This window comes from Rhinatrema bivittatum, chromosome 6 (genome assembly GCF_901001135.1).
Source record: "Rhinatrema bivittatum chromosome 6, aRhiBiv1.1, whole genome shotgun sequence".
Lineage (NCBI taxonomy): Eukaryota > Metazoa > Chordata > Amphibia > Gymnophiona > Rhinatrematidae > Rhinatrema > Rhinatrema bivittatum.
The window spans coordinates 171623990-171643278 of NC_042620.1; the positions used below are offsets into that span (position 1 = coordinate 171623990).

General features: G+C 43.5%; 1 protein-coding gene across 3 annotated transcripts in view; it reads right to left on the reverse strand.

Moving 5' to 3' along the window:
* Nucleotides 1–6782: 6782 nt before the first annotated feature.
* Nucleotides 6783–19289, reverse strand: part of RPE (ribulose-5-phosphate-3-epimerase) — a 42420-nt gene continuing 29913 nt past the window's right edge. For all 3 annotated transcript variants that reach the window (XM_029606149.1, XM_029606150.1, XM_029606151.1), the window contains 2 exons: nucleotides 12171–12257; nucleotides 6783–7383 (listed from right to left, as the gene is read on the reverse strand). In XM_029606149.1, the coding sequence (XP_029462009.1) occupies nucleotides 7261–7383; nucleotides 12171–12257 (210 nt within the window). In that variant the 3' untranslated portion in view covers nucleotides 6783–7260. The remainder of the gene's footprint in view (nucleotides 7384–12170; nucleotides 12258–19289) is intronic.

Genomic DNA, 19289 nt, shown 5'->3' on the forward strand with positions numbered 1-19289 from the left:
TGTTGGCTAATCTGAATTTGATGGAACAATGCCGCTTAGCTCCACTTTAAAGTTAGTGAATAACTTCATGCTATTAAATTTCAAAGCTGAAAGCACAGGCCACATATTTAAAATTATCCCAGGACAAGCAGGATGCTAGTCCTCACATATGGGTGACATCGGTAATGGAGCCCTATGTACGGAAAACTTCTGTAAAAGTTTCTATGAAACTTTTGACTGGCACCAGAGTGCCTACTGAGCATGCCCAGCATGTCATGATATTCCCTGCCACAGGGGTCTCCCTTTAGTCTTCTTTTTTCCGCGAAGCAATTAGCCTCGCGGTTATCAGGAGTCCTGTGGGATTCTCCACATATTTTCCTTACGGAAAGCTTTAAAAAACTTCAAACGCAGAGGGTCTCCCTTAGTTTGATCATCGCGGTGAGTTTTTCCCGTTCTCGCGGTTCCGTGCCGTTTTTTGACTAAAAACAAAATTTACCTGAGCCTTAGGCCGTCGACGGCTGCCCGGCCACAAAATGGCTACAGGTTTTAAAAAATGTCCGAAATGCGCGAGAAATATGTCTATTACAGACCCTCACCAAGACTGTGTACTTTGCCTTGGTGAAGGTCATGATGTAAAAAATTGTCCCTTATGCGCTACGATGACCTCGAAAGGTCGACGTCTACGGATGGACAAGATGGAGCAATTATTCAAAATTCAACTGATTACTGCTCCATCTACTTCCACACAATCGTCTCCGGCTGGGGCGATTAGGAAAGTGGTCTTGAAGAAACGTCACTCCGGTGACTCGGGAGACGCTCCTTTTTCCTCCCCCTCACCATCGTCCAGAGCGTCCACATCGAGTAGCGAAAAAGGGCGCGAAAAAGATAAACATCGCCATCGGCATCGCAGGCCGCAACCAGCAACCATCGCTCCGATACCCGGCGAGCCATCGGCGGAAGACGGGGCACCGAGTAAGAAAGCCCGGCTCCAAAGTAAGGCTTCCGAGCCACCGACAGGCCAATCCTCGCCGATTCCGGCGGAAGGAATCGTACCTCCTCAGGGCCCTGAGGTCGTACTACTGTCGCCACCACCGCCTCCCCCCATGGGTGCTCTGTTCACATCATCCATGCGGGCGGAACTTGACAGTTACATACGTCAAGCGGTTAAGGATGCCTTTATCGAGGCGATGCCACGGCCTGCCACTCCGGTTCTGCCATCGACACCGGTCATAGGAGGATCTCCGGTTCCATCACCGATTCCTTCACTACCGATGCCAAGGAAATCACCGCTCTCCTCGATGGCGCCGATTCCATTGCCGGTTCTACCTAGGCCGCAGCCATCGGATTCAGCATTGCCGATTCCCCGAGTACCATCGATTCCACCACGGCCATCGATCCCGATGGCACCTTCGATGCCTTCTCAAGAGTCCATTTTTCAACCATTGATGGACAAGCTGGACTCACTAATACATTGCTTCTCATCTCTACCACATCCTATAGATGTAGATGACAGTCAAGAGCCAATACCAGGTCCTTCGGGTGTCCCACCACCCCTCAGACCTCAGACTCCACTTTCTGAAATGCCAACTAAGCCTACTAGGCCGTTGGAGCTCCCTCTGGATGATAGTGACGAAGAATTCTCCTCGGATGAAGACCTCCTTTCTGAGCCTTCTCCCCCAGAAGATAGAAGAAAGTCACCACCGGAGGATCTCTCTTTCTCCAACTTTATTAAGGAGATGTCTCAAACAATTCCCTTTTCTCTCATCTCTGAAGTGGACAGCAGACAAAAAACCTTGGAGGTGCTTCAATTCGTAGACCCTCCCAAGGAAATTCTTGCTATTCCTGTTCATGAAGTTTTACAAGAACTTATGTACAGGATATGGGAACACCCTGGGTCGGTGGCAGCTGTTAATAAGCGGGCGGATGCCACTTACCTAGTACAACCCATCCCGGGGTTCCAAAAAACTCAACTACCGCATCAGTCAGTGGTGGTCGAGTCGGCCCAAAAGAAGGCCAAAAGATTAAAGCAACATGCCTCCATACCTCCTGGAAAGGATAATAGGTTCTTGGACAATCTTGGTCGAAAAATCTTCCAAGCTGCTATGCTGGTAGCTAGAATAAATTCATACCAGCTTTTTATGAACCAGTACCAGCGTGACCTATGGAAGCAAGTTGAATCCCTGTCTCAGCAGTTACCTGACCATCTTCAGGAAGGTTTTCAAAACCTAGTACATAAGGGCCTAGAGGCGGGGAAACACGAGGTTCGGGCCACGTATGATTCATTCGAGACAACCTCCAGATTGTCTGCAGCTGGAATAACGGCGAGAAGATGGGCCTGGCTTAAATCATCAGAGCTCAGACCAGAAGTACAGGAGCGCTTGGCGGACCTGCCTTGCTTAGGAGAGAACCTCTTTGGCGATAAGGTCAAGGAGGCAGTAGCCACCATCAAGGACCATACAGAAACCCTCAAACAGCTTTCTCAGCTGCCACAAGAGGTACATCAACCTTCTAGGAGGCCTCCAAGAAGGGAACAAAGAAAGCCATATTACCGCCCTAGGCGGTATTATCCGCCAGTAGCCAGGCCCAGACAACAAAGACCTGCTCAACGGCCTCAGCCTCGCCAAAGACCTGCTAGGCCTCAACAACCTCCGCCTGCGGCGTCCACTTCCGGATTTTGAAGTTCAACCAGAGGGCATGAGTCATTATCAAAATCCCTATCCACAAGTACCGGTTGGAGGCCGAGTTGCTCACCATCTTCAAACTTGGACCTCCATCACTACAGACCAATGGGTACTCTCAATCATATCTCAGGGGTACCACTTGGACTTCCTCACTGTACCAAAAGACAATCCCCCTATTCCGTCTTGGACAGTGTCTCATCATTACACAATCCTGCAAGCAGAATTATCTACCCTCCTGACTGCCAGGGCCATCGAAAGAGTTCCCAGGCCTCAGTGGGGCACAGGATTCTACTCCCGATATTTCCTCATTCCAAAGAAAACCGGGGGTCTACGTCCTATCCTGGACCTAAGAAATCTCAACAAATTTTTAAAGAAGGAAAAATTCAGGATGGTGTCCTTAGGCACCATGCTACCTCTTCTTCAAAAAGGAGATTGGCTCTGCTCTCTGGATCTTCAAGACGCTTACGCTCACATTCCCATATTTCCACCTCATCGACAGTTCCTACGATTTCTGGTACAAGGTCAACACTTCCAATACAGGGTGCTACCTTTCGGCCTTGCCTCAGCACCTCGAGTGTTCACAAAGTGTCTAGCAGTAGCGGTGGCACATCTTCACAAGCAACAAGTACATGTGTTCCCCTACTTGGACGATTGGCTCATCAAGAGTCATACACAGAGCGGAGCTGTCACTTCTCTCCATCTCACAATAAGATTGCTTCACTCCTTGGGATTTCTCATCAATTACGACAAATCCCATCTCACACCATCTCACCAGTTGCAGTTCATAGGTGCAGATCTCAACACCATCACAGCAAAGGCTTTTCTTCCGAAAGACCGGGCTCAATCGCTCGTTCTCCTAGTACATTCTATTCGCAATCAATATACAGTCACAGCTCATCAGTGCCTCATCCTACTCGGACACATGGCCTCAACAGTTCACGTCACTCCCATGGCCAGACTGACCATGCGACTAATGCAATGGACACTCAAATCTCAATGGATTCAAGCCATTCAACCACTGTCCACTCACATCCAGATAACACCAGAGCTGAAGTATTCCCTTCTCTGGTGGACATCACCACTCAACTTGCTCAAAGGCCTACCTTTTCAACAACCAGTTTCACAAGTGACTTTAACTACAGATGCGTCCACCTTGGGATGGGGAGCGCACATTGCTCATCTGAAAACACAGGGCAAGTGGACAAAGCAAGAAGCTTCCTTTCAGATAAATTTCCTGGAGCTTCGAGCTATACGCTATGCTCTATATGCATTCAAGGACTGCCTTTCACACAAGACTGTTCTGATCCAAACGGACAATACAGTAGCCATGTGGTACATCAACAAACAGGGTGGTACGGGCTCGTACCTCCTTTGCCAGGAAGCGGCTCAAATATGGGACTGGGCCCTAGCACACTCAATTCTACTACGGGCCACCTACCTAGCAGGCATCCACAACACAGTAGCGGATCGCCTCAGCCGTCACTTTCAACCACACGAGTGGTCCCTCGACCCAGCGTTAGCAATCAAGATATTTCAACGCTGGGGTCAACCAACAATAGATCTCTTTGCGTCACATCTGAACTACAAAGTGAACAATTACTGCTCTCTCCTCTTCCGGCAGAACAGCTTACCAAAGGACGCGTTTGCCCGCCATTGGAACTCAGGCCTGTTATACGCGTATCCACCAATACCGCTCATAACCAAAACCTTAGTAAAGCTACAACAGGACAAGGGGACAATGATACTCATAGCCCCATATTGGCCTCGACAAGTATGGTTCCCCACACTGCTAGATCTCTCAGTCAGGGATCCAATTCGCCTGGGAGTAGCTCCCAATCTCATAACTCAGGAACAGGGTCAGTTGCGCCATCCCAACCTTCAATCCCTGTCCCTGACAGCATGGATGTTGAAAGCCTGATCTTACAACCATTCAACCTTTCAACTAATATATCTCAGGTACTTATAGCTGCACGTAAACCTTCCACTAGAAAGAATTATTCCTACAAATGGAAAAGGTTTACTTTATGGTGCACTCAGAAAGATTTAGATCCTTTCACTTGCCCCACTACCTCGCTACTAGATTACCTTTACCATCTCTCAGACTCTGGTCTTAAGACGTCATCTGTAAGGGTACACTTAAGTGCAATCTCAGCTTATCATAACAAGCTAGGAGATACATCGATCTCCACGCAGCCTCTCGTCAGTAAATTCATGAGAGGCCTAACTCACATTAAACCTCCAATTCATTCCCCAAGCATTCAATGGGACCTGAACGTAGTTTTAACCAAGCTTATGCGTTCTCCATTTGAACCCATAAATACCTGTGACCTTAAATTCCTTACTTGGAAAACGGTATTTCTTATAGCCATTACATCAGCTAGAAGGGTCAGTGAACTGCAGGCCCTAGTAACTTACGAACCCTTCACGAAGTTCCTTCATGACAGAGTAGTCCTCCGTACACATCCAAAATTCCTTCCTAAGGTTGTCACGGAATTTCATTTAAACCAAACCATAGTTTTACCTACATTTTTTCCTAGGCCTCACTCTCACCAGGGAGAGAGAGCCTTACACACTTTGGACTGTAAGCGTGCGTTATCTTTCTATTTAAACCGCACTGCAGCCCAAAGAAAATCTAATCAGCTGTTTGTGTCCTATGATCCAAACAAACCAGGTAAAGCAGTGGGTAAGCATACTCTGTCAACCTGGCTAGCAGATTGCATACAATTTTGTTATGAAAAAGCAGGCCTTACTCTCCAAGGGCGAGTAAACGCACATTCAGTCAGAGCAATGTCAACCTCAGTAGCACACCTTCGCTCTGTACCTATTCTGGACATTTGTAAAGCAGCAACATGGAGTTCTCTTCACACCTTTGCAGCTCACTACTGTCTAGACAAAGAGGGAAGACAAGATTCAGCATATGGACAATCTGTCTTAAAGAACTTGTTTCCAGTTTAACCCCAACTCCTTCTTCATCCAACCTGCTGGGATTTCGACTGATTCATTCCAATAACAATACCTTACAGTCGTTTCAGCACCGAATGAATCAGCCTCTAGCTCGCTAATCACCCATATGTGAGGACTAGCATCCTGCTTGTCCTGGGATAAAGCAAAATTGCTTACCTTGTAATAGGTGTTATCCCAGGACAGCAGGATGTAGTCCTCACGAAACCCACCCGCCACCCCGCGGAGTTGGGTCCGATACGTTTTATTGTTTTATTTTTGGCTAACGCTATTTGCTACAAACAAAGACTAAAGGGAGACCCCTGTGGCAGGGAATATCATGACATGCTGGGCATGCTCAGTAGGCACTCTGGTGCCAGTCAAAAGTTTCATAGAAACTTTTACAGAAGTTTTCCGTACATAGGGCTCCATTACCGATGTCACCCATATGTGAGGACTACATCCTGCTGTCCTGGGATAACACCTATTACAAGGTAAGCAATTTTGCTTAATGTAAAACCTGACTTGAGTGATCTGAAACAACATGAGGTTTTCCTAATTCAAGCCTGATGCAGCTAGGCTCTTTATAGCAGGGGTGATCAACTCCAGTCCTCAAGAGCCACAAATGGGATTTTCAGGATAACCACAATGATTATGTATGAGACTGCTTCCATTGTATGCAAATATTTCTCATGCATGTTCATTATGGATATCCTGTTAACCAGCTCTGTTGGTGGTTCAAGGATTGGAGTTAACCATCCCTGTCCTGTAGCAATATGAAGTACCAAACCATCTTTCTTGCAAGCCTGATGGACAGCTATCCCATTGTAAAGGGTCCAAAAAGATCCTGAAATCTTAAATAGAAGTCAAGAAGTTAATTGGAAGTAACCATATTTTCCCATATATCTTGGAGAGTCTCCATACCTTTTTTCTCTTCCTGCTATAAAGAAATCCGTCTGCATCTGTTTGATTTCTTCAATTTCAAGTCATAGGTAAACAAAAATCAACACCATTATAGAGTTGAGTAGGTATTCTACTAGCCTGGCATCATTGTGCTTAGGTGATTTAAAGGGCCATTAAATAGGTGTCAAAATTACCCCGTTGCAATGCCAGCTCAAGAGCAAAATTGGAAGCAGGAAAAGAATAGCGGCTGTTATCCTACCAACAGATTTGTACACAATCTTTTGAAATGATAGTATTTATACAGAAGTACAGTAAAAACATGGGCTCTTAATTATACAGCAGATATTTTATAATACTAAAACTCTCTTAAGCTAAACATAGTATTTTACCTTCATTTTCTCATTCTCCCATTGGCTCACACCCTTAAACGTGACATACAATTTTAGCTTGCAAACGATAGTTTTATTATTAGCACCGCACCAAAGAAAAGTGCTGCCTTCAGTCTGTGAGAAACATGGTCTTTATAATGGTTTGATTTCTGTCCTTTTCTCGAAAGCAGAACATACATCTTGAGCTTACACCCTCCTGGAAATTAAACTCTTAATTCCACAGCCAGAGTGGAGCTCTCTTGGTTGGGTGAATGTTGTTGCAATAATGGAAAGATTTCACCACACTGCAGTCCTGATGCAGCTGCACCAATTTCTGTGCGTGGGTAGGACTGTCTTTCTGCAGACATACTCGACAGTAAGTTGCACTCTCACCGGTCAAGCGAACGCTTCTGAGCAGCTTCTGCACACACATTTCTCAACAAGTTAATGACAGACCTGGGGTCTTCGCTCCTCATAATTGCACTGCCAGACACAATCATGTTTGCCCCTGCCTGCAAGACATGAAATACCAGAGTTAACCTATAGCATCACCTGACCAGAGCACATTTCTGCAGAGCCCTGTATTGAAAATTAACTGTCATGCTTTCGGTTTGTGTGGTCCCACTAATCTGAAACATGCACTATCATATCACTATATAGTAAATAGCAGCATCAAATCTGGTTCTATCGTCCAGCATTATTGTTCTTGAAGATATCCTACCCCACCAATACTTCCTATCCTTAAACCTCTATTTGTTTCTAAAGTACTCAATGGATAATTTAAAGTTTTCATAGTAGATAACAGCAGAAAAAGATCCATCTGAGCCATCCAATCGGCCCAGTTACTCTGTTCACACTAAGTATATATCCTTGGTATCAGCCACAGTGTGTATTCCTTCTCCAGGAGTTTGTTTTCATTCGGTGTACTCTCTTGGGGAGAAAAGCATACAAGATCCCGGACTTTGCTCCCTCCAGTACCCACTTTTCCCATCTAACTCCATAGCTGTGTAATAATCAGAATAGCTAGCAATAGCGGTTTGTTTCTTGTGTATTAATACCTTGTCTCTCCTCTCATCTATGGTATATGTACAGACTGAAGGACATAATTTCTAATCCAGCTCTAGCCTCTGATGTATGGCCTCCAGAACTGAACTCAGTGCTCTAGAGTGGCTTCATGAATGAACTATAAAAAGGCATTATCACCTCCTTTTTTCTACCTATTAATTCCCTGATTTACCATTATTCTTTCTGCTAAAGCAAACAAAAACCCAACTGAATAAATGGCATGGGTGTGGGAAGAATAAGGCTGCTTTTAATATTCAAGGTTGATAATCTTGCAAAACAACATGATCATGCCTATCTTATCAAAGGGAAACCTCCATTCCACCAAGTCAGCCACACAAGTCAGTAATAGCACCAATGTACAGTGTTTCTTCCATAGTTGTAGAAAAGCCTACAAAGTTGTGTGTGATGTTCATGCAAGTTCCTGTTCTGCTGTTGCCTCATCAGCCCTATTTTTGTCGGGAAAACTGCCCAGAGAACTGCATCAATGACCTTATGATCAGGCTATGAAAAAGGGAAATTTAGGAATAATCCAAGAATATAAAACAATCAAAATTAAAATGATCAAATACAAACATTAAAGGCTTTAACGGAGACATGAGTTTCCTCATTCATTACCAGACATAATTCTGTCATTTGCCCTTCAGGCTTCTCACAACTCTGCTAATGCATCACACCCTACTTCCTCTCTTATTCCTTCACATCATTGTATGGAAGTACCTGGAGGAAGAACTAAAAGGCTGGGAGAACGAGAGAGATGTGGATCAACAGTGGACCAATCTAAAAGGAGCAGTTACCAAGGCAACTAATCTATATGTTAGAAAAGTAAAGAAAAGCAAAAGAAAAATGAAACCTATCTGGTTCTCAAAGGAGGTGGCTGACAAAATAAAGGCTAAAAGAACAGCGTTCAATAAATATAAAAGATCCCAAAGGGAGGAGCACAAGGAAGAATATCTGGTAGTACTGAGGGAGACGAAGAAAGTAATCAAGATGGCAAAAAGTCAAGCAGAAGAAAGGATTGCCAAAGACGTAAAGAGAGGTGACAAAACATTTTTCAGATACATCAGTGAAAGGAGAAAAGTCCAAAGTGGTATAATGAAATTGAAAGATAAAAAGAATCAATGTATGGAGAGAGACGAAGAAATGGCAGAAATATTAAACAAATACTTCAGTTCGGTGTTCACTAAAGAGGACCCTGGAGAAGGACCGTCACTAGTTAACAAGAAACTGGAGGGGAATGGAGTAGATGTAACTTCATTTACAGTAGAGAATGTATGGGAAGAGCTGGGGAAACTGAAAGTGGACAAAGCCATGGGGCCTGATGAGGTTCAACCCAGGATACCGAGGGAGCTTAGAGATGTGCTGGCGGGTCCGCTGTGTGACCTGTTCAATAGATCCTTAGAAACGGGAGTGGTGCCGAGTGATTGGAGAAGAGTAGTGGTGGTCCCGCTTCACAAGAGTGGGAACAGAGAAGAGGCTGGTATCTACAGACCGGTCAGCCTCAGCTCGGTGGTGGGAAAAGTAATGGAATCACTGTTGAAAGAAAGAATAGTGAACTATCTACAGTCGCAAGAATTGCTGGACCAGAGGCAGCATGGATTCACCAGGGGAAGATCCTGTCAGACAAATCTGATTGACTTTTTTGACTGGGTAACTAAAGAATTGGATCAAGGAAGAGCGCTCAATGTTATCTACTTGGATGTCATCAAGGCTTTTGATACGGTCCCGCACAGGAGATTGGTGAATAAAATAAGAAGCTTAGGAGTGAGTGCCGAGGTGGTGACCTGGATTGCAAACTGGTTGACGGACAGAAAACAATGTGTGATGGTAAATGGAACTTAGTCTGAAGAGAGAGCGGTGTTGAGCGGAGTGCCTCAGGGATCGGTGTTGGGATCGGTCCTGTTCAATATCTTTGTGAGCGACATTGCGGATGGGATAGAAGGTAAGGTTTGTCTTTTTGCGGATGACACTAAGATCTGCAACAGAGTAGACACGCCGGAAGGAGTGGAGAGAAGGAGACGGGATTTAAGGAAGCTGGAAGAATGGTCGAAGATATGGCAGCTGAGATTCAATGCCAAGAAGTGCAGAGTGATGCACATGGGGTGTGGAAATCCGAAAGAACTATTCGATGGGGGGAGTAGGGCTGATATGTACGGAGCAGGAGAGAGACCTTGGGGTGATAGTCTCTAATGATCTGAAGTCGGCGAAACAATGTGAGAAGGCGATAGCTAAAGCCAGAAGAATGCTAGGCTGCATAGAGAGAGGAATATTGAGTAAGAAAAGGGAAGTGATAATCCCCTTGTACAGGTCCTTGGTGAGGCCTCACCTGGAGTACTGTGTTCAGTTCTGGAGACCGTATCTCCAAAGGGACAGAGACAGGATCGAGGCGGTCCAGAGAAGGGCGACCAAAAAGGTGGAAGATCTTCATAGAATGACTTATGAGGAGAGATTGAAGAATCTAAATATGTACACCCTGGAGGAAAGGAGGAGCAGGGGTGATATGATTCAAACTTTCAGATACTTGAAAGGTTTTAATGATCCAAAGACAATGACAAACCTTTTCTGTTGCAAAAAAAATCAGCAGAACCAGGGGTCACGATTTAAAACTCCAGGGAGGAAGACTCAGAACCAATGTCAGGAAGTATTTCTTCACGGAGAGGGTGGTGGATGCCTGGAATGCCCTTCCGGAGGAAGTGGTGAAGACCAAAACTGTGAAGGATTTCAAAGGGGCGTGGGATAAACACTGTGGATCCATAAAGTGTAGAGGATGTGAATGAAGAGAAGAGGCAAGGGGTGGCTTGCTTGCGGGAATGACGGCTACTACCTGGAAATTAATATCCTTATTCAATAAACATACACACAGTTAATGCGACTCCAATATTGCTCTATGCTTCAACGGCAAGAGGAAATATGGAAAAAAGGATTTGCTTGTTACAGCGGTTACTACCCCAAATCAAATAAGCCTGATACTTCACTTGCAATGCACATCCAACATAGCTCTCTGCTTCAACAGCAGAGAGAATGAAGAAAAGATGATTTATATCAGCCTCAACCAACAAGGAATGAATTACATAGTCTGGGTAAACAAATAAGCATGGGTGTAGCTTGCTTGTTACGGTGGCTACTACCCCGAATCAATTAAGCATGATACTTGACTTGGAATAAGTATCCAGCGCAGCTCACTGCTTCAGCAACAGAGGGAATTAAGTAAAGAGGATTTTTATTCAGACAACCAACAATGGCTGAATTGCACATGCAGGGTAAACAAACGGGAGTAGCTTGCTTATTACGGCGGTTATTACCCCAAACCAATTAGCTAGATACTTCACTTAGTTGCAGCTCCAGCACTTCTGTCTGCATCGATGGTGGGAGTGGAAGGGAATTGGAACCAAAAAGTTACCAATAAGGGCCCTGACCTCAGCGGTCAGAGTAACAGATTATGAAAACAAATAGGTGTGAAAGCTTGCTGGGCAGACTGGATAGGCCGTTTGGTCTTCTTCTGCCATCACTTCTATGTTTCTATGTAATATAAACAGTGAATCATTTGTATATTCAGGCTTGAACCTCTACCTGCTTATTCTGTTCGGACCTGAGAAAAACTAGTTTAGCTTTTGAAAGCTAGTCAAGAAATGTATTGATAAGCCAATAAAATGTCCCTAATATTCTTTTTGTTTACCTTTATTTCCACACATTCAAGTGGACCAACATGGAAACCACACTACTTTATATTAAAAAAAATAGACTGGAAAACTTAAAAATGGAGATTAATTTAATGACTATAAAACTGAACACTTACACTTAAAGATAGTGCCAAGCCATGTCATGGATTGGAGAGAAAATATAGGTAAGTGATTTAAGAGCCACTCATGCAATAACAGATTCAGTACAACAAACTCATTACTTGCTCTGTTTAGACAATGTTAAAGTTTAAGCCCTGAGGATTAAGGGTTCGGCTCACAAGTTTCAAACTTGAGTTAATTCTGCTTTTTACATTATGTTACCAATAAATGCGCGTTACCCAATAGTTGTGCGTGTACTTTTCAGTGTAACCACCAATGACAATTGCAATGCAGGCAAATTCAAGCACCTTTCTTAATTCGCTACCCTAGCACAATCCATGTGGTACTTCTTAAATCAAGTTTAACCAATGTTGGAGGATTTTAAAGAAGTTGCTAATGATCTATGGAAGCAGAATGACGTTTTGAGCTGTTCAGAAAATCAAACTCTGGATTCTTACCTCTGCACATTTGTGAATGTTGTCTGGTCCCACACCACCATCCACCTCAATATCTAAGGAAGGAAACTGTGTCCTGAGCCAGTGAACCTGAAGAGTCCAGAAAGTGAGGCTGTTACTCCAAACATGCAGTGTAAACCAGATCTGTTGCCTTTCAGTTCGCAGTCAGAAACTAGTCATTGCACAGATCTAGAGAGGGAGCTAATTAAACCAATAAGACTGCAGACTATCAAATGGAACAATAAACTAAACTAGTACCATTCAAAGCAGGTGAACAAACAGGATGGTAAAGTGGCTTCACTTCCACATTTTCTTTTTTTTTATTATTATTATTATTATTATTTAATAACTCAGCCCCCGTATTCTTCCACATTTATTTCTTTGATTCTTCCTAAGGGACAGGGTTGTTTTGTTTTTGTATGATTTTTCTTTTGTTTCTTTATTAATTTTTATTTTCAATGTTATGAAGTCTATTATCACTTGCAGATCTCCACTGGACTTTGCTGTCACTCTGTCCCAATCATTTCATAAAGATCATAAACAACAGTTAAGATTCCAGCATCCTTCCCATTTGTGGTTTACCCAGATGAATGTACTCTTCTCAAGTTGAACTTATCTATATTCAGTGTATTTCTCTTTTCTTTAACTGTTAAAAGGATAAATTCTGATGAAACAAACTTCAGTTTAATCTGAAAAAAATCAATACCCTTTATTGTGATACTGTAAAACGTTTTTCTCTGTACTGTCAGTAAAACATCACCAGTCAGATTAATACATCAGTATGGGAATCAGAACGCCAGCAATGTTGTGAAGCATAGCAGCATTCTATCTAGAAGGAGGTCGAGCACAATTAAAACAAACCATAACTGCAAAAAGCAGGAAATTAAAGAGATCCAATTTAGCTGATGATACCTAAGGCACAAAGAATTTAGAGAAATGTTTTTATAAGCCCTTTTCTGTAAATTAAAAAAAATATATTTTAGTGATTCAATTATATATCAACTACTGGTGCCAACCAGGATAGTAGGGGAGAAGGTAGCTGGTAAAGGGCCTGTAGCCTTTTTGGTGTACAAGGAGAAATTAGGTCTTACCTGATAATTTCCATTCCTTGAGTCCAGGCAGATCAGGCCAGATGGACAGGTTACAGACCCCAACCAGCAGATGGAGATAGAGATGTTACTTTGATAAGCATCTGTACTTATCTTAGCTTATCACCATTACCTATAACAAGCTAACCGAGGACAAGAAAATCTCATTCCTTTAAAAAACAAAAAAATTTGAACTATGGGGCTTCCAAGACCAAGATGGAATCCCCCCCCCCCCCCAAAAAAAAACAAAAAAACAAAACCCAAAACATATAGACAAAAGTATAAAAAGAATTATAACGTACCTGAGCGCACAGTCTCTTCAAGAGGAAATATTCTCCTTGTACTGCAGAAAAACAAATATAGATAGGAGTTTGACAGCAAAAGGAGGGTCTGGTTGGACTCAAGGAAAGGAAATTATCAGGTAAGGCCTAATTTCTCCTTCCTCATCATCCAGTCAGACCAGTCCAGATGGATGGGATGTACCCAAGCTATTCCTGATCAGGGTGGGTTGCTGCCAAATCCAGTCTCAAAACCTTAGCAGCAAAGCCTGTATCTTGCCTGGCTCTTATATCCAATCTATAATGTTTAGAAAAGGAATGTAAGAAAGACCAAGTAGTCGATTTACAGATTTCATCTGGAGAAACCAAACTAGACTGCAATTTGAGGTCTAGTGTAATGGGCCTGAACCTATTTAGGTAAGACCCTACTACTATCCACATACACTGCTGTAATAGTCTCTTTAATCCAGCGAGTTATCTAAGCCTTAGATACTTCACTACAATGTGCTCCACCACACAGTACAAAACGTTAGATTTCCTGAATACATTTGTGACCTTGAAATATTGTAACAGCACCCCGTGCACATCTAAATGGTAGAGCATGCTGTAATCAGTCTCGTCCACACTTCTCCTGAATGAAGGCAAATTGACTGATTCAAATGAAAAAATGGAGCCCATCTTTTGGAAAAAGAAGAGCACTGTCCAAATTGTAACCATCTCCCGAGTAATCTGCAAAAAATGATCCCTGCAACTCCGAGATCCTTCTGGCAGAACATATGGCCACCAAAAACACTGCAATATGCTTCAGCCCCCAAGGAAACGGGATACATCAGGATAAGAGGACAACAGCTTTCCTCAGATCTGTCTCCTATAACACATGATAGCTGCCACCTGAATCTTCAAGGAAGTAAGAGCCAATCCCTTGGAAAGACTGTCCTGCAAAAATTCAAAAACCCCCAGAACAGAATTTTTTTAGGATTTACCTGCTTCACAGCACACCAGAGTTCAAAAATTCTCCAGATCTCAATATAAGCCAAGGACATAAATTCCTTCCTAGCCTTTAGAAGAGTACTCACAATCTTTTAAGAATAACACTTCCAAACTAGCTGAGCCCTCTCAAGGACCAAGCCACAAGACAAAACTGATCTGGATCTTTGAGAATCACCAGGCCCTGAGACAAAAAAGCCTGCTGTTGAGGGAGATGCAATGGACAGTCGCTCAGCAATTGCACCAGATAGACAAGATTGTTTCAGCCAATCTGGAGTCACCAGAATGATTAGGCCCCAATGCCCCATGATTCTCTGAATTAGCCACCCTATTAACAGTCATGGCAGAAACATATACAAAGGCACCTCCTTCCGCCAAGGCTACACTAGATCATTCAGAAAAGAAGAGCTTACCTCCTTTTTTCTACTGCAATACCTGCTGACCTTCTCATTCTTGGACATTTCCATCAAATCCCATCAATAGAACTCTCCACCGAAACATTATCATGTCAAATATTGTCTAAGACAATGGCCATTCTCTCGGGTCTACAACATGCTGACTGAAGAAGTCCACTTGAACATTTTCCACTCCCACTATGTGAGAGGCTGATATCTTTAAATGCTTTTCTGCCCAAACTAACAGCAGTTGCCTCTGATTCTTGCTGACTTTTTGTTCCTCCATGGCATTGTCGGATATTTTCCTGAACTCTTGCCCTCTCAGCAACAGAATAGCCCTGGTCTCCAGATGGTTGATAGATCATTGCAACTCTGCTTCCAACCATCAACCCTGAACAAAGTGACTCTCACAATGAGCTCCCCAACCCTCCAGGCTAGCATTTATCATCACAAATACCCAGGCTAGGGGCTTGAGCTCCACTCAACTAAATTCCTGGAATTCAGATGCAGCTGTAAACTGGTCTGGACTAACCATGGCACCAGATGCTGAATGGAATATTCTGAGACTGTGGATCCCACCTGGACAGCAAGGCCTTCTGCAGCAGCTTCGTATGGGCCCTTGCCCATGGAATTAAATCCAAAGCCGCCACCATGGATCCGAGAACTTGAAGATAACTCTACACTGTTGGGCTCTAGATAGATAGCAGTGACAGAATCTGCTGCTGAAGCTTTCAGGTCCTCAGCTCCATCACCTGTACCAGACTTGCTCTCATGTTCAAATAGGGCTCCCATATACTTCATCCCTGTGATGGAACCAAACTGTTCCTGGAAAAACTGACCACCCAATCGAGTTCCTGCAAGAAAAGCACTACTCTCTGGGTAGCCATTACATGTTCCTCTTAAGACTTTGCTCTTACCAATAAATCAACCAGATAAGGGTGAATCAAAATCTTTGCTCTTTGCAGTGCCATTGCACTACTACCATCACCTTTAAGAAAGTGTCTATAACCCAAAGGGAAGAGCCTGAAACTGAAATACTGTCCCAACACTGCAAAATAAAGGAACTGCTGGTGTTCCTTTCTGGTTGAGATATGCTTCTGTAAGGTCTAGAGAGGTCAGAAACTCCCCACCCCCCACATTGCCAGATGACAAACCACAAAGTTACATTCAGAAGCAAGACACTCTGAGGAACTTGTTGACCTTCTACAAATCCAGAATAGAATGGAAAGCTGCGTCCTGCTTGGGCACCATGAAGTTCTGGCAAACACACTCACTGCCCCATTGATCCTTTGGAACTGAGATCACATCCTTCAACGAGAGAAGCCAATCCAGTGTTATCTTTACTGCCTCTTTCTTCAGCACAGAAGGACAAGGAGGAAATCATAAAAGCACTGTAAACCGGATGGAGGAATTCTAGGGCATAGCCATCCCAAACGACCTCCAGTACCCATTGATCGGCAGTAATTTGGGTCCAATTCCCAATAGAAATTTGAAAAGCACTCCCCTAGTCTGGGTTCCCAAATTCTCATTGGGAGACTAGAAAGGCACCTCACCCTGAAGAATCATCCTTTCCTCTTGTTTTTGCTGAACAAAAGGACAGTTACCTCGAAAAAGATTGAGAGTGTTGAGAACTCAATGAACGCTCTTAGCAAAATTGCCTAAAATCCTGAAATTTATTCTGGGCCAGCACAGACAGGAAAGAACCTTTAGTTCTGTCCTTTGGAAGCCTGGGAACCTTAGACTTCCTCCAGGCTTTGACCATTTTTTCAAGTGCCTCTCCAAACAGCTGTCCTATAAAGGGTAGCTTAGACAGATTAGCCTTAAAGATAGAATCTGCAGACCAGTTCCTAAGCCAGAATAGCCTCCTTACAACTATAATAAATGCCATACCTCTGGCCGCAATGCATATCCAGATCAAAGAAAGTATCCGCTAGGTATGATGCTCTTGGCTCCAACTGGCGAGTTTCATCCTTCAACCCCTCTTGTGTACACTGCGCCAGTCAGAAACTGGACCTTGCCATAATACCTATGCAAGCCACAATCTGTAATACCATGCTGCCAGCCGCAAACACCTGTCTAAAGACAAATTCTATCTTCCTATCTTGCATATCCATCAGGGCAGCTCCACCATCCTCTGGAATTTTAAGAATATAAGAACACAAGAAGTTGCCAAACTGGGTCAGAACAAGGGTCCATGAAACCCAATATCCTGCTTCTAACAGTGGCCAATCCAAGTCACAAGTACTTGGCAAGTACCCAACATTAAATAGATCTCAAGCTACTATTCCTTATTGATTAATAGCACTTTATGGACTTCTCCTCCAGGAACTTATCCAAACCTTTTTTAAACCCAGTTACACTCACCTCCGTAACCACATCCTCTGGCAATAAATTCTAGAGCTTAATTGTACATTTTGAGAAAAATACATTTTCTCCAATTTTTTTTTAAATGTGCTACTTGCTAATTTCATTGAGTGCCCGCTAGACCTCTTATTATCTGAGAGAGTAAATACATAATTCACATTTACCTGTTCAAGTCCTTTCATGATTTTGAAGACCTCTATCATATGCCCCCTCAGCCATCTCTTCTTCAAGCTGAACAGTCCTAAACTCTTTAGCCTTTCCTCATAGGGGAGCTGTTCCATGCCCCTTAACATTTTGGTCACCCTTCTCTGTACTTTCTCCAGTGCAACTATATCTTTTTGGAGATGCTGTGACCAGAACTGCACACAGTATTCAAGATGCAGTCTCACCACAGAGAAATACAGAGGCATTATGACATCCACTGTTTTATTTGCCATTCCCTTCCTAATAATTCCTAACAATCTGTTTGCTTTTTAGACCACCATAGCACACTCAGCTCACGATTTCAATGTATTATCCACTATGACGCCTAAATCTCTTTCCTGGGTGGTAACTCCTAATATGGGACTAACATCGTGTAACTACAGCAAGGGTTATTTTTCTCTATATGCATCACCTTGCACTTGTCCACATTAAATTCATCTGCCATTTGGACACCCAATTTTCCAATCTCACAAGGTCCTCCTGCAATTTATCATAATCCAATTGAGATTTAACTATTCTGCATAATTTTGTCTCATCTGCAAATTTGATCACCTCACTTATCATACCCATTTCCAAATCATTTATAAATATATTAAAAAGCACCGGTCCAAGTACAGATCCCTGAGACACTCCTTTTTCCACTGTAAAAACAGACCATTTAATCTTACTCTCCATTTCCTGCCAGTTTACAATCCACAAAAGGACACTGCCTCCTATCCCATTACTTTTTAGTTTTCTCAGAAGCCTCTCATGAGGGATTTTGCCAAACGCCTTTTGAAAATCCAAATACACCACATCTACTGGTTCAACTTTGACCACATGTTTAATCACCTCTGCAAAAAAATGTAGCAGATTTGTGAGGCAAGACTTGCCTTGGGTAAATCCATGCTGGCTGTGTTCCATTAAACCATGTCTATCTAAATATTCTGTGATTTTATTTTTTATCCCAGGACAAGCAGGATGCCAGTCCTCACAAATGGTGACATCACCGACGGAGCCCTAGCGCGGCAAATCTTTCTGTCAAAGTTTCTAGAAACTTTTGACTGGCCCTGTGAGGCCACTGAGCATGCCATGATATTCTCTGCCACAGGTATCTCTTCAGTCTTCGCTTTTCCGTGCTGCTACAAGCATCGTGGGACAGGATCCGTTGCGAGTTCTTCACAACATTCTCTGACCAAAAAGTCATAGTTTTTTTTGAATATTCTCTCATAGAGGTCTCTCGGGGTTCCCTTTCACCGGCTGGTGAGTACCTCAGTCTCGATTTCTCATCTTTGGAAATTTCTCACGAATTCCCATTCTCTTTCGACGGCCGTCGATAACAAAATGGCTACGGGCTTCAAAAAATGCCCTATATGTAACAGAACCATGTCGATCACCGACCCACATCTTGAATGTGTCCTCTGTCTCGGTGAAAAGCACAACGTGAATACTTGTCCTAAATGCGTTGAGATGACGGCGAAAGGCTAGGCAGGAAAAAATGGAACATTTGTTCCAGCTGCAACTGATTCCTTCCCCTTCAAAATCATCAAAGTCGTCTCCGGCTGGAGTGACTAAACGAGCATTACTTAAAAAACCTCGCCCGGACGGATCCGGTGATCGTCCGTTCTCGCCATCATCCACAGCATCGACGAAGTCGACCGACCCACTTAAGTTAATGCATCGGCATCGTAGACAGTCATCGTCCGCATCGACGTCCCAGGAGGAATCGACAGCAAAGCAGCCACGGACCCAGGAAATAGCGGTCCCCTCAACGCCTGGCCTTTGCCTCCATCGATGCCAGATCCTCCACAGACTTCTGCACAGGAT